Below are 14,652 nucleotides of genomic sequence, written 5' to 3'. Positions count from 1 at the left end.
ACGCGAGCGTCCCCTCCGGTGGGCGGAAGTGACAGAAGCTTCCGGCGGACGCCAGGGGACGGTGAGCGAGAAGGGACAAGTGCGGCCCGGAGGCGATCTGTGCGCGAGGAGGCGCTGTGAAGACTGAGGCACAGCCCCTCCGAGGAAAGCCGAGATTGTACGTTTCCTTGCCGGCTGAGCCGCGGCTCGTCCCCCGGAGCGACACAAAGAAGAAGTGGCCTTGCATCCTGCTCCGCCTCCCGAGCCGGGTCCTTGGTCCCCGGAAGCCCTGGGCTGCCCCACTGGAGTTACCTTCTGTGCGTTCTCTCCTAAACCTACACGTTATTCACGACTTTGTTCATGACTATGGAAAACAAAACAAAAACAAAAACCAAACCAAAGTTCCCTCGCCTGGCGATGGTGCAAGCCTGTCTACCTGCTGGAGGATGGTAAGTCCCCGGTCACGACAACCTGTCTCAACGGGAAAAAAAACAATTCTGTGAACCCTAACGTCTCCTCTTGCTCAGCGTTCTCTTCTGAGATCCGAATGTGAAGCTGAGATCCCAAGAGAGAAATTCTTTCCTAAGGATGAGGCAAGTTGAAACCAGGGGAGAACCCCACTAGGGGGAATAGAAAAGTAGTAGGTGTCGGGCTAGCTACCCCGTCCTCACTGTGTGTTGTTAGCACTTCCCAGGATGTGTTTTGAAAGGACAGAAGGAGCAGCACCCCCTGCGAACTTGTACAAAGACACGTTGTGGTGTACACTGTGACTCGTCTGCAGTCCAAACCCGGGGAGGAATGTTAGGCTGGCCTGGCTACATTCCAAGATCCCGTGCCCCGTCTGACCTGGGTTACACAGCGAAGCTGGTCTAGCATACAGAGTGAGAGATGCTGCCTCAAACAGACAAATGAGCAAAATCAGTCCCATCCTCCAGATGGTGCCACACAGGATGTGCTATGCTAAGGGATATCACTAAAAAACAAAAGAAAAGAAAAACCCCCCAAGAATTGTTTATTATGTATACATCGTTCTGGCTGCATGTTTGCCTGCAGGCCAGAAGAGAGGTTACCAGATCACATTATAGATGGTTATGAGCTACCATGTGGTTGCTGGGAATTGAACTTAGAACCTCTGGAGGAGCAGCTAGTGTTCTTAATCTATGAGCCATCTCTCCAGCCCGGAACATCACTTTTATGCAGTGAGTTTATAAAGGCAAAGTAATTTGCCTGGAATCATTGAGTTAGTAGTTGGGTTTATTTTACTCTAAATCCGAGTTCTTTTCTTTTTAAAAATAATTATTTCATTCCATAGTATGGGTGTTTTGCCTGCAGTGTGTGTGTGTGTGTGTGTGTGTCTGTGTGTGCACCACTTTGTGTGCCTGCTGCCTAAGAGGGCGACATATCTCCTACAGATAGTTGGGCGCAGTCATTCAGGTGCTTGGAATTGATTTCTTTTTTAAAAGTTTATTTTATATGTGTGTGTATATATATATATATATGTGTGTGTGTGTGTGTGTGTGTGTGTATACACAAATATATATGTGTATATATATATACACACACACACACACACACATATGTACATATATATGCTGTTGCTGTCTTCAGACACACAGGAAGAGGGCATTGAATCCCATTACATATGGTTATGAGCCATGATGTGGGTGCTGGGAATTGAACTCAGGACCTCTGAAAGAGCAATCAGTGCTCTTAATTCTGTCCAGCCCGGAACTGAATTCCTAAGCCAGAATTCGTAAGCACTGTGCCATCTCTCTCCAGTCGTGTGTGTGTGTGTGTGTGTGTGTTCCTAAGCCAGAATTCGTAAGCACTGTGCCATCTCTCTCCAGTCGTGTGTGTGTGTGTGTGTGTGTGTGTGTGTGTGTGTGTGTGTGTGTGTGTGTGTGTGTGTGTGTGTGTGTGTGTGTGTGTGGTGTGTGTGTGTGTGTGTGTGTGTGTGTGTGTGTGTGTGTGTGTGTGTGTGAAATAGGATCTCACTATAGAGCCCTTGGCTGGCCTGGAGTTTGCTATATAGGCCAGGTTGATCTGAAACTTACACAGTTTCAGCTGTGTCTCCTTCCTCAGGGTACTGAGATTAAAAGCAGGCCTCACCATGCCAGCCTGTGTATGCTCTTAAAAAGTTATCTTGCCAAGTGTGGTTCCAGCATCAGACTGAAGAAGCAGGTGAATCTCTGTGAGTTTAAGGTCAGGCTGATCTACACAGCGAGTTCCGAGACAGCCAGGACTACATAGTGAGACCCTGTCTCATATCGCCCAAGTTTATTTTATTTATTTATGTGTATATTTTTGACTGAGTGTGTGCCCACATGTGCAGATGTGCTCATGTGGCGTACTTAGGACTGATTAATCATATTTTGAGTAATCTGGCATTTGGAAGATGGAGTCAGGAGGATCAAGAATTCAAGGCTAGCCTGAGCTGCAGAGTGACATTCAGTTGTTTTTCAGGTGGAACTGCCTTTAATCCCAGTACTTGAGCGACAGAGGCAGGTGGATCTCTGTGAGTTCAAGGCCAGCCTAGTCTACATAATATGTTCAAGACAGCCAGGGCTATATAAAGAAAAGAGACCCTGTTTCTTTTTTTTTTTTTTTGGTGACAGGGTTTCTCTGTATAGCCCTGGCTGTCCTGGAACTCACACTGTAGACCAGCCTGGCCTCGAACTCAGAAATCTGCCTGCCTCTGCCTCCCGATTGCTGGGATTAAAGGCGTGCGCCACTACGGCTTAGCCGCCGGAGTTCAGGAATTGGGGATAAAATTTGCATGCTCTTTTCTTGGTGTTAATGAAACTCAGGGTGTAGCCCAGGCTATGCAAGCCCTCTAACACTGAGCCACAGTTTCGCATTTATTTAGAGTTCATTTCTGTGTATTTGTGAAAGCTCTGATTCATTCTTTTGCATGGCATGTAGATTTTCAGTTTTCCAACTCTATCTGTTGAAACAACTATCAAGATCCCAGTCCCCTCCCAAAGAGTCTTTTCCACATTGCCCTCGGGCCCTTCTTGAGAATAATCTGACCATCTTCATGCATGTAAGGGTTCATTTATTTTAGGGTTCTCTGTCTATTAGTCAATAAAGGAGTCTTTTTTCATGCCAGTGCCACCGCTGTAACTTTGTAGGTTTTTTGTATTTTTGAGACGGGGTTTCTCTGTGTGGCCCTGGATGTCCTGAAACTCACTTTGTAGCCAGGCTGGCCTTGAACTCAGATCTGCCTGCCTCCTGAAGACATGTACCACCACTGCCCGGCATAACTGTGTAGTTTTTTTTTTTTTTGAAAATGATTTCATAGCCGGGCGTGGTGGCGCACGCCTTTGATCCCAGCACTCAGGAGGCAGAGGCAGGTAGATTTCTGAGTTCGAGGCCAGCCTGGTCTACAGAGTGAGTTCCAGGACAGCCAGGGCTACACAGAGAAACCCTGTCTCAAAAAACCAACCAACCAACCAACCAACCAAAGGATGATGTTGTATTTTGGTTCCTCCCACATCTCTATTCCAAGTGCCAGGATTATAGGTTCTCACTATCATGCCTGGTTAGTTTTATGTAGTAATAGGACTTGAACCCAGGGTTTCCTGCCTGCAAGCCCCCAGTGCAAGTATTACAGAACTGCACCAGCCCACCCAGCCCAGAACTCCTGCAAGTAGCTTTTACAGGAGAGAAAAACACCCACCAACTATTTATGTTATAGATTGTGAAGTTCAACTTTTAATTTTTTTTTTAAATTGTATGTGTGTGAGTACACTACAGCTGTCTTCAGACACACCAGAAGAGTGCATCGGATCCCATTACAGATGGTTGTGAGCAACCACGTGGTTGCTAAGAATTCAACTCAAGACCTCCGGAAGAGCAGTTAGTGTTCTTTAATTGCTGAGCCATCTCTTCAGCCCCTCAACTTTAAGTCTTAAATTTATCAAATTTTGATTTTTCATAGGAGTCAGGCAAGTTTATGAAGGTTGGGAGGGTCTGGGATCCTGCCGTGTAGCTCACGGTGATCAACAACTTAGATGTTAAGATCCACTGGAAACCCGGTCTGTGCTTCTGGTTTCCCCTGAAGCTGAGCTGGGTAAGCCCTAGCTTAGAAAGAGGGAGACTGACTTGTCCCCTTTTTGAGTTCTCGAAAGGCTTTCTTAGGAAGTGAAGAATCTGGCTGAATCCCAGGGCATCCATCTGGTTAAAATAAACATCTTGGGTGGTCTAAGATGGAGTCTAAGAACTTGATGAAGTCAGGTTTGGAGGTAGGAGTCAGATTTGGAAGTAGGGCACAATTTGTCTTTGTGAGGTTTTAGGATTTTAGCAAGTCAAACATGGCCTCAGCCATTAGACTATTTCCTTCCCACTAGACCGACCGCCCGTGTCCCTGACAGCTGCTTGCAGTGGAGTTGGAGCTGGCCTCAGATACACACTGATGGATTGCAGCAACCTGACGTACGGTGGGGAAGCCACCGCCCATGTTATTCGGTGAATAAAGACAGGGAAGAGTACTTGGGTAGCACATGCAGATTTGGTTCAGTCTGTGATGTGGAGTCCAGGAATGGGAGCGTAGGGATTACAGTGGAAAGTCCCAGGAAGGTGACCCTCAGGAGGGCTAAGAAGTCACAAGATTCAGGGAAGAACTTTCTTCTTTCTTATTTTATGTGCATTGCTGTCTTACCTGCATATGTCTGTGTGGTGGACCCCTGGAACTGGAGTTGCAGGCAGGTGTGGGCTGCCATGTGGGTGCTGAGAATTGAACTGGGATCTTCTGGAAGACGAGCCAATGCTCTTAACTGCTGAGCCATCTTTCCCAACCCGAGACCTTTTTTCTTTCTTGTAACTGTTAAGATTGGGAGTCTGGGGGCTAGCTGACTTGTAGTGTCCCTGGTAGGTGGCAAGTCTCTGGTTTGATCCCCAACCCTTCTTCCCAACACACACACAGACAGGTGGAGTGACCTGGAGATGATGCGGAAGTGCCCTGATTTTGAGGCTAGCCTAGGCCACGTGGTGAGACTCTGTCCTAAAAACAAGAAGCATCAGTCTCACTTGCATGTAAATTCAAGCTAATTATCAACCTAGGGCTTCTGAGGGTTTTTTGTTTTTTTTTTGTTTTTTTTTTGAGACCAGGCCTTATGTATCTCAGGTAGCCTCCAACTTGGCTATATAGCTGAAGACCATCTTGAACTTAAAAAAAAAAAAAAGTTTTTTTAAGTTACATTTGTGCATGTGGGGATACGTGTGTACCCCTCTACATATGAGGAGACAAAAGGACAATTTGTAGTAGTCACTTCTCTTTTTTGTCACAGGGGTCCTGGGAATTGAACTCAGGCCATCAAGCTCTGCAGCAGTGCATTCATACACTGAGCTCTTCAAGAGTTCTGAGATACAGGCTTGTCTGGTTATCATTTGAGTGAGTGGTGCTAGGATCAAAGCCAGGACTTTGTGAACGCCAGGCATTCACTCTGTCAACAGGGCTAGGGCTTTAGCTCTCGGCAGATAGTTTCAGTTTTAGTTCTCTGAAAAGGTTAGGGTTTCATTTAGAGAAGCCATTTCTCTTTACAAAGTGGAACCCTCACAACACTTCTCTTTTTCAGGGTGTATCAGTCACATTTTCATCACCATGACCATATCCCTTGAGAAATAATGTAAAGGAACGAAGGTTTATGCTAGCTCAAGGCTTGCCTAGAGGTTTAAGGTGGAGAAAGGGTGCTTACAGCAGCAACAGGGAAGGGGAGGGAAACAGGAATGCGATCTTCACAGGTTCTGCTAGGGCACACCCACCCATCCAGTGGCCTGCTTAGTGCCCCCTTAGTCTCCACTTTCCCACACCCCTCAATTATAAACTCATCCAATGACTAGTCAGCTAAAGCCCTTATGTCCTGGAAAAAAAGTCCCAAAAGCCCATCAGTTTGCAACAGTTTTTTTTTTTTTTTTTAACTGTAGGGCCTTCATGAGACATTTCACATCCAAACCACACACAGAATATTACCTTTCAGATGGCATAACATCCTGCTGTGTAGCCTAGGCTAGCCTTGGAGTCTCTCATCATCCTGCCTCTACTCCAAGAACACTGGACCTGTGTACTATGCCCAGCAAAAGCAAACCTCTTTTGAGTTTACCTATTCCTGTAAGTCTTGGGCCTAACTGTTGAGCTGTAGGGGACACTAACAGACCCCGGATGAAAGAGTACAGGAGGATCAGGAGTTCAAGGCTAGACTAGATGCATACAGGAGACACTTATCACAAACCAAACCAAACCAAACCAAATCAAACGAAGGCTGGGGAGGTGGCCCAGCAGTTGGAACACTTGTTCCTTCTGCCAAGGACGTGAGTTTGGCTCCCAGAACCCAGATGGTGGCTTGTAATTTCTCTAACTACAATTCTAGGGCATCTAACACCCTCTTCTAACTTGTGGTGGCATACAAGTAAAATACACACATGAAATAAATCTAAAAAAAAAAAAAATTAAAAAAAAAATGCAGCCAGCTGATTTGATTGTGGAAGTGCTTAGCCCACATTGATGTTAAAGATAACTGGATGCCTGTTAGTGGTAAACCGCTTACCACTACTTTAACTGGGTTTTGGATGTCTCTCAGTGACCTTGAAGCAAGACACTTAAAAGTCCTAAATCCATACCTATACTGGCTGAGTTCAGTTACCTAAATCCTCACTCAGTTGCCTTTCTCAGGGTGTGGGTAACCTGTGTAAGTGTGTAAGACACAGATGAGCACTGCCCATGCACACAGCAGAGCTGGTCACTACTGCTGTCGTTTGTACTTTATGCCACAATTATAATCATGATGTGGCAAAATACACCCACAGCGAATGGAATCAAATGGGAATTTACAGGCTGACAACGCAGAGAAGCAGAGGTCTTCTTGCCTTGAGCTGTGGCTAAAGCAGGTGTGTCTCTCATATCCGCCTGATATGATGCTTCTCCTCACCTGGGGGACAAAACTGCACCTCCTAAGTGGCAGTTCTCCAAGTCTACCTGTAGTCCGTGGACTGGCCAGGCTTACAGGGAATGCATCCCTGTAGACAGTGCTTGACGGGACAGATGCAGACCAGGAAAGGCTTGCACAACACCTAGGGGGCTAGAGGGAGAGCAGCAGAGGTAAGGTAGGGTTAGAACTCAGTGACGGGTGCACGCCTTTGATCCCAGCACCTGTGGGCAGAGCCAGGAGGATCTCAGAATTTGAGGCCAGTCTGGTCTACAGCCAGGCCTACAAAGAAACCATGTCTCTCAAAAAAAAAAAAAAAAAAAAAAAAAGAGCCAAACCAAAACCAAAACACTTATTTCCAAAGCACATTAGGTCCAATCAAGAATTCAGTTTGGCCGGGCAGTGGTGGCACACGCCTTTAATCCCAGCACTTGGGAGGCAGAGACAGGCAGATTTCTGAGTTCGAGGCCAGCCTGGTCTACAAAGTGAGTTCCAGGACAGCCAGGGCTACACAGAGAAACCCTGTCTTGAAAAAGAAACAACAAAAAATTCAGTTTGACTTTAAAACATAAACAAAACCAAAACAATTTTATTTGACAAAAGACAAAAACCAGTTATTTACAGTAGTTTTTTGCTCAAATATTGTTCAATGGGACAACCGTGCTTCTCCACATTTATCTTACAGGCAACCTAAGCAGAGACCGCTCTACCTTTCTGATGCCCTGTTTTATCCCAGGAGGGGGAATGCCAGAATATGTCAGCAGCATGGCTCCCTCCCTCCTCCCTTGCTCAGTGCACTGTGGGGGGAAAAGAAATCCCTCATCCTAGTATCACCCCCGCCTTAGCATCCTACAGCCATCATGGGGTCTCACAGACAGGTGGGGTAGCAGTGGGCAAACCACAAAGTCAATGAAGCCATGTTCCCTTCCCAGCAGTGCCTCAGGGTGACAGAGAGTTGAGCCTGCTGGGTCTCCTACAGGACAGGAAGCCAGAGGGAGGCATGAGGCAGAGCCCAGGGAAGCAGCCCCTTACAAATAGCCATTCTCGCGCCCACTTGCACAGCAAGGGATGGGTGAAGTCACTCAGGAGAGGTATGGAAGCCTGCTAAGCCTCAGGGGCTCCCTGGAAAGGCCAGAGTGGTCTCTGCCTTCCTCGGAACAGGCACTCCAAGCCAGTCAACATCCAAGAGCCCCGTCTGTGCTCACACCCGGGTGAACCTCAGACCACAGTCAGGGCTCCTCACATCTTCTGGTTATTCAGAACACAAGTATTTTGGTTAATACAAATCTAGGATTAGTGTTTCTTAGGATATAAAGATGGGGTATACTGTTGCTGAAAACTAAGCAAAGTAAACGGGAAAAGGGGAGAGATTAAGACCAAGTGTGGTCTGTTTCCCCGGGAAATTTAGGCAGGCCCTTGCAATCCCACCCTGAAGGGAGGTGGGCCAGTCGGTAGCCTCAGCAGCCTCTCCTCCAGGAAGGTTCCAGCTGCCTCTGTGAACAAGCAGCTTTCCGAAGGGCCTAATGACCAGCAGATGGCTCACTCCTCCCAAGTAGATGCTGGCACACGACATTCTTGCCAAGCTCCAGAATAAATCCGAAACAAGCTACAAAGGTGGTGCAGGGTGGGGGTCGCTGGGGTGGGGTGAGGGGAGTTACTCAGAACAGAGAGAAAAACAGAGCTGTTTCACTCTAGCTTAACCACGACAATAGAAACACGTGTGCCTCTGGTTTTGTCATCTGTCTCTGCTGTGTCTAAATGACCGTCTGGTGCAAATAACCCACCACCTGTGGATATTTTCCTTCTGTCTTTTATAATAGGGAAGACCAAACCAAGAATTAAACAACCACTCTAGTCTGAACTCAGCACCACTGCAGAGAATCTGCTGGTCCCTATACAACCATCCTGTGGGAAGTAGATTACCCACTTACCGAGCTCCACCCACCGTGTAAGGTGCTCTCTCCCCACACCTGTGCTTCTGGGCTACCTACTGCATTAACACAAACCACAGCAAAAGGAAAATAAAACAATTTAGCAAAAATCTAAACATTCAACTGGAGTCGGTTCTGTGACATCTGCTGGGCATTTCCTTTGTCCTTTGAATAGGTTGGAATGTGCACACCTGGCTCGACCAAAAGAGGCACAGCTTAGGGGCGGCTTGGACCCAGCTCAAGTCTGGACTTGGCAGCTTTCCTGAGCCTGCCTAGGAAAGCAGGCTGGAGTGCAGGTGTCCCAGGGCTCTCTGGAGGAGCAGCAGCAACACCATGCCTGGCTCTGGTGCCTTGGTCTCCTCGGAGAGGACGCTTGAAGGAATGGCACTCAGCAGAGTACAGGCCCCGTAACAGTGCAGCGCAGCGACATCCGCTGAGGACTGGACAGAATGGTCCTGATGCTTGGCAGTGATCCGTACTTGGATAACCCTCTGCATGAAAGGGCAGTGAGCCAGGAACCTCAAGCCACCCGGGAGCAGGTGCCTACTTGGCGTTTTCTGAGACGAAAGGCAGCGGAGTGTGTAGCAAAGGTGGCGCTGGCTCTTGCTGCTTCTGAAGCTCCATCTCGGCAGCCCTCTGCAGCGCCACCTCCACCAGCAACTGGAAGCTGCTGAAGTCATCCTTGTCCTGCTCTGGGGGTGTGGGTGGTGGCGTATTGAAGAGTCCACCCGTGGGGCTTCCAGCCTCTGCCCTAGTCAGCAGGGTGAGTGTGCTAGCAGGGGTCACCAGGGCCTTGGGGGATTCCAGCTCCACTTGTGGGAAGGGTGCTGCTGGCTTTTCACCTTGGCCTGAGTGGAGTGGCATGGAGCACACAGACAAGGAGAGCATGTTAGTGGGGGCTGGAACAGACACAGCCAGCAGAGAGGGGCTGCTGCCCCTGGGGAGAGCCACATCAGAGGCCTTACCCCCACGACGGGAGATGGTGAACTGATTAGGGTCTTTGCCATCCTTCCGAAGCATGTCAGGGAGAAGGCGACGACGGGCATTGATGAACCAGTTACATATCTAGAAAGAGTGTTAAAGATATTTATCAGTTAACGACATTCAAAAGACCTACAAAATGCTCATAGTGTTCCAGACACCAAGACAGAAGCAAACATCTCAGACAAGATGCCGGCCAGTGGAAGGGTGGAGGGAATAGTTTTCAATTGAAATCTTAAGAGACAGAGGCAGATGTACCTATTTCTATGAGTTCAAGGCCAGCCTGGTCTAAATAGGAGTTCTGTGAAAGCCAAGGCTAGACAGTGAGGTCACACTTGCAAAGTGGCTGGAGAGTCCCTATGAGAAGGCTGAAGGCAGACATGTGTGGCTTGGCGCAGTGTGGTTATCAGAGGTCACCTCTTAGGATGAGGATTTAGTTTTACTATGAACACAGGGAGCCATACAAGTTACTGATTTTTATGTTATTCTTTTTTTTTTTTTTTTTTTTTTTTTTTGAGACAGGGTCACTGTAAAGCTCTGGCTGTTCTGGAACTCACTATGTAGACCAAGGTGGCCTCAAATGCTTCTTCTCCCTGATTCCCAGGATTAAAGCCACCATGCTTGGGCTGGAGAGATGGCTCACTGATGTAAGAGCACTGATTGCTCTTCCAGAGGTCCTGAGTTCAAATCCCAGCAACCACGTGGTGGCTCACAACCATCTATAAAAAGGATCTGATGCCCTCTTCTGGTGTCTGAAGACAGCTACAGTGTACTCATATAAATAAAATAAAACTTAAAAAATAAAAAAGCCACCGTGCTTGGCTTTATATTTTGGTTTTTCGAGATAGGGATTCTGTGTATCGCTGAGGTGTTTTGGAACTCACTCTGTGGATCAGGCTGACCTGGAATTCATCTGCCTGCCTCTGCCTCCCATGTGGGCATGAACACACAAGTGTACGCAGGTGTTCATCATGTGCTCAAAGAGGTTAGAGAACGGCTTGTGGGAGTTGGTCCTCTCCTCATCTTGTGGGTCCTTAGCCTCTGTGGCAGGTAGCACCTTCACCCTCTGGATCACGTCATTGATCCTCAGTTCATCTCACCAGTCCCATAGGAGAGTTCTAAGCAAAGGAGTGACCAATTATGCGGAGAATTGGGGGATGGGATGGCGATGGTAGTTCAGATTATATTTAAGGAGGTGCAGGGAGGAAAATGTTTGACTGTTTAGGAAAACTAGTCACTCACTCTTAGGCCTGTAGAGCAGCTACAGACCAGAGACACAGAGATACCGAAGGGGCTACCAGGGAGAGGAGAGATTGCTTCCAAGCTACACTAGGGCCATGGGGTCTGTCAGCCCTCTCTGTATGCTGTGTATGCTTCAAAGCTCACGGTGCGTGTAGGATGGGAACAGGCCTAACCCCCTGTGCCCACGTGTCCACCGTCTTTGCAGTGTTGAGGGTTTACCCACAGCCCTGCTCATGTTAGGCAAGCGATTACCACCGAGTTCACTCCTGGCTTCACAGCTCTCTTTCGGTCCTCTTTCCAGCTTCTGTTCTCAGTGTGGTACGGCTAGGCCGTGGCTGATTGTTTCCTACTACCACTAGTCTTGAGTCCAGATAAGGAGCCAGGGCACTAAGCCCCTCCTTCCTGCCCAGTTTACCTTTCCAGCCCGACCCAGTTCCTTCCCGCTCTTTTGCTGTCAGCTGTGCAACTGCTTTTAGGCCCTGCTCATTCAAAACAAAGTAACAAAACACAGGACAGTCTTTAATCCCAGCACTCTAGAGGCAAAGGCTTTGGGTATGTAAACCCTGAGGGGGGAAGGTGGCACATGCCTTTAATCCCACCACTTGGGAGGCAGAATCAGATGAATCTCTTATGAATTTGAGGCTAGCCTGGTCTACAGAGTGAGTTCCAGAACAGCCAGGGCCGTTTACACAGAGAAACCCATCCCAACCCCCCCCACCTCCAAAATAACTCCAAACCAAACTTAACCTCCAAAGAACGCTACACCTAATACATACACCTTCTACATAGCACACTCCCTTCTTCCTGGAACACTTCTTGCCTACTGATGGACCAAGACACAGGCTTTGCACCTCCAGTGCCGAGCTCTCTAACAGCTACTACTTACTGAGCACAGTGCATCCTACTTTTATTCTGTAAAATGATTGGGCCATCTCCAGCATTCCTGGTGAACACACTTAGAGCTCAGCCTTGCAAAAGGCAGAATCTCACCTGGCAGGACCCAGATGGTCACTTCTCACCCTATCTGTCTCAGGACCCTGAGGCCAGCTTATGAAGTCTCTGAAACAGTTGAGTTAGAGCCTCCCACATTTTCCTACTCTTCTTTCAGGGCTTCTTATTCATCGTTGTTTTATGCTTCAGGCCAGTCACTGGTGCTTGCTGGGGCCGCCTTTTAACATATGCCCTGCCCTGAGGTGCTGACATCATCTGGTTATGCAATGGCAGTAAACAAACAGGTGAATGACCACCAGGACATGCCCAGAAACAGGAAGGAACAGTATATAAACCTATGAGATCCATCTCTATCTGCTTCCTGTTGGCCACAAACAGCTTCCCCACTGTCCAGCACACTGCTATGCCATTGCTTCATAACCAGGCCAGAAACAATGAGCAAGCAATCCCAGACCAAGCCTCTGCAACTATGAGCGATAAAAAACAAATGCTAACGGGTCGCTGAGTTAATGAAGTCAGCTATGATGGCACACACCTGTAATTCCAGCACTGGGAGGCTGCTGAGGTAGGAAGATCAGTTCAAGTGTGAGTGAGGCCAACTTGGGCTACTTAGTAAAACCCTGCTTCAAACAGGTAAACGCAAGGACTCCTGAACGGACAGGTTGTGAACGTGTGTTGTCTGTCTGTGTGGTCCTTGTTACTCAGGAGCCTAGGCTGAGAAAGCAACCCAGTAAAAACCCCAGGTCCAAGAACAAAAACTTCAACACGGAAGAGGTCATGGCGGGGGACAAGTCCTCAGCTGGGACCATGTGGTTTGACAAGTTTCACACCCTAGGTCCGTCCTTCTGTCCTGTTAGTTCATCAGCAGACGTGTTCCAAGCCTGGACTAAGTACCAGCTGCTGTAGGAAAAAGAACACTCAGAAGCCTTCTTCCTTAGAAGGATGCAGCAATCAATGCCTCAGACTTCTCTACAGCCTGCTCAGATCAGAGACCCAGGCTCTTGTACCCATCTTCCAGCCCTGACTAGTACTAGGCTTCTTTCTTGGTACATTTCTTGAGCAAGCTCTTGGGTATAGTCTTCTCATGAGATCTCCGCCATGTCTAACCAAAGAGACAAGATACCTGTCATGATAGAGACTGATAAGCAGCAGCCAGCTGCAATTATAACAAATCCTACAGAAGAGCCCTGTCAAGCTAACCTGACAGAGGCAGCTGTGGCTCCTCTTCCCGTCTCCGATCCAGCTCTAAGAGGGCTGCCCCTGGGATTCTTTTCTCTCTCTTCTCCTCAGTACTTTCACACACAAGCAGCCACTGGCTGGAGTTCTAGCTGGGTCCTTTACAAAGTGGGGAGGGGAGCTGAACTGCTGCCTGGGTTGGAAGCAGAAGTGACATTGGTGTCTTGCAACCCCTTTGTCGACAATTCTGTTAAATCTGTACACAAATCTGGGAGACATAGGCAGTGTCCCCAAAACCTTACAAAGGGGGAACACAGAGATGAAGAGACATGCCTAAAGTCACACTACCTTGGGGTACACAGCTGGTTTCACAAGCTGATCTCTTGGCTAGAGTCTCCCTCCATCTTCCCTTTCCTGCCACAAGGACAGTTTAAGTAATTCTCATAATCTTAAAAGCATCACTTAAAACACAAAACTTTAGCTCCCGACCACCCTACTCATTTAATCTTTATCGTGACACGGTTTTGTTGACGCTCTCCACTGTTGAGGTAGTGGCCATCACTAGGAGTTCAGGTTTGAAGGCTACACCTGAGCAGACAGCAGGAGGGGGCAGGCTTTAGGCCCTTCCCCCCACCACAGGCACCACCTATCACCTGCTTCCTACCTCCCTCAGTCACCTGGAATAGGAGCCATGTGCCTCTTTCTCTTCCCTCTGGCTGTGAGGTGGGAACAGGAAACAGGTACCATTTTAGTGACTTGTCTAGCAAAGTTGGAGATGAATGTAGCTTGGAAGAAAGCAAGGCGGCTTTCTGGAAAGCAGCTGCCAGCTGTGTGGGCAGCTAGCCCAGGACAGCCTCCACACTCAGCCTGTCCCACAGACTCTGTGGTGGACCTACTGCTCTGTCTTCTCCCATAAAACTGCACACCCGAGGGGGTGAGAGAGCAACCCCTAGATTTATGCAGTGCTGGGGACCCGCAGAGCTCTGACGATTAGGGAAGTACTCTGCGAACTGAACTTCATGCTCAGCCCTTTATCACAGATGGGTCTCACTTTTCCCTGTCCCAGTACTAGGGACTGACCCAGGGCCTTGTGTGTGCTAGATAAGTGCCCTATCACCCAGTTTCATCCCTAGTTCTTGGGAGGGATTTAAAAAATCTGTTAAAGTGGCTATTTTCAATCTGCTCTATGGATTCTAGGCAGGTAGGATGAACTGGGGTTGCGAAGACACATCTCATTTTTCCTTTTTTTAGATTAGGATCTCACATCTCACTATGTAGCCCTGGCTGGGAACTTAACATCTACCTGCCTCCAATTATTCCTGAGTGCTAGGGTTAAAGGTATGTGCCACCATGGCAAGCTTTGGATTTCTTTTGTGACTGGGTCTCTGTAGCTTAGGTTGACCTGATCTGGTGGTGATCCTCCTGTAGTCACAGATGTGAGCTGCTACCTCCACCTGGCAATGCATGCT

At 48.1% G+C, this 14,652-nt stretch overlaps 1 protein-coding gene and 1 long non-coding RNA gene across 9 annotated transcripts in view; one reads left to right on the top strand and one right to left on the bottom strand.

Moving 5' to 3' along the window:
* Nucleotides 1-81: 81 nt before the first annotated feature.
* Nucleotides 82-10,624, top strand: 5430405H02Rik (RIKEN cDNA 5430405H02 gene). Of its 2 annotated transcripts, none has more exons than NR_027914.1 (3): nt 82-428; nt 9,009-9,596; nt 10,337-10,624. It is a non-coding gene; the product is annotated as an RIKEN cDNA 5430405H02 gene (long non-coding RNA). The 2 variants fall into 2 exon arrangements; NR_015591.1 differs by having other exon boundaries at nt 8,723-9,596.
* Tgif2 (TGFB-induced factor homeobox 2) overlaps nt 7,457-14,652 on the bottom strand; it is a 15,754-nt gene continuing 8,558 nt past the window's right edge. For 5 of the 7 annotated variants that reach the window (XM_006499353.3, NM_173396.3, XM_006499354.4 and 2 more), the window contains exon 3: nt 7,457-9,898. In XM_006499353.3, the coding sequence (XP_006499416.1) occupies nt 9,377-9,898 (522 nt within the window). In that variant the 3' untranslated portion in view covers nt 7,457-9,376. The remainder of the gene's footprint in view (nt 9,899-14,652) is intronic. The other 2 variants (NM_001291124.1, XM_030250654.1) reach the window with 1 other exon arrangement.

The sequence above is a fragment of the Mus musculus genome, chromosome 2, assembly GCF_000001635.26.
Source record: "Mus musculus strain C57BL/6J chromosome 2, GRCm38.p6 C57BL/6J".
NCBI lineage: Eukaryota > Metazoa > Chordata > Mammalia > Rodentia > Muridae > Mus > Mus musculus.
Note: the sequence above shows the minus strand (reverse complement) of the source record. Positions and strands in the feature narration are given on the sequence as shown.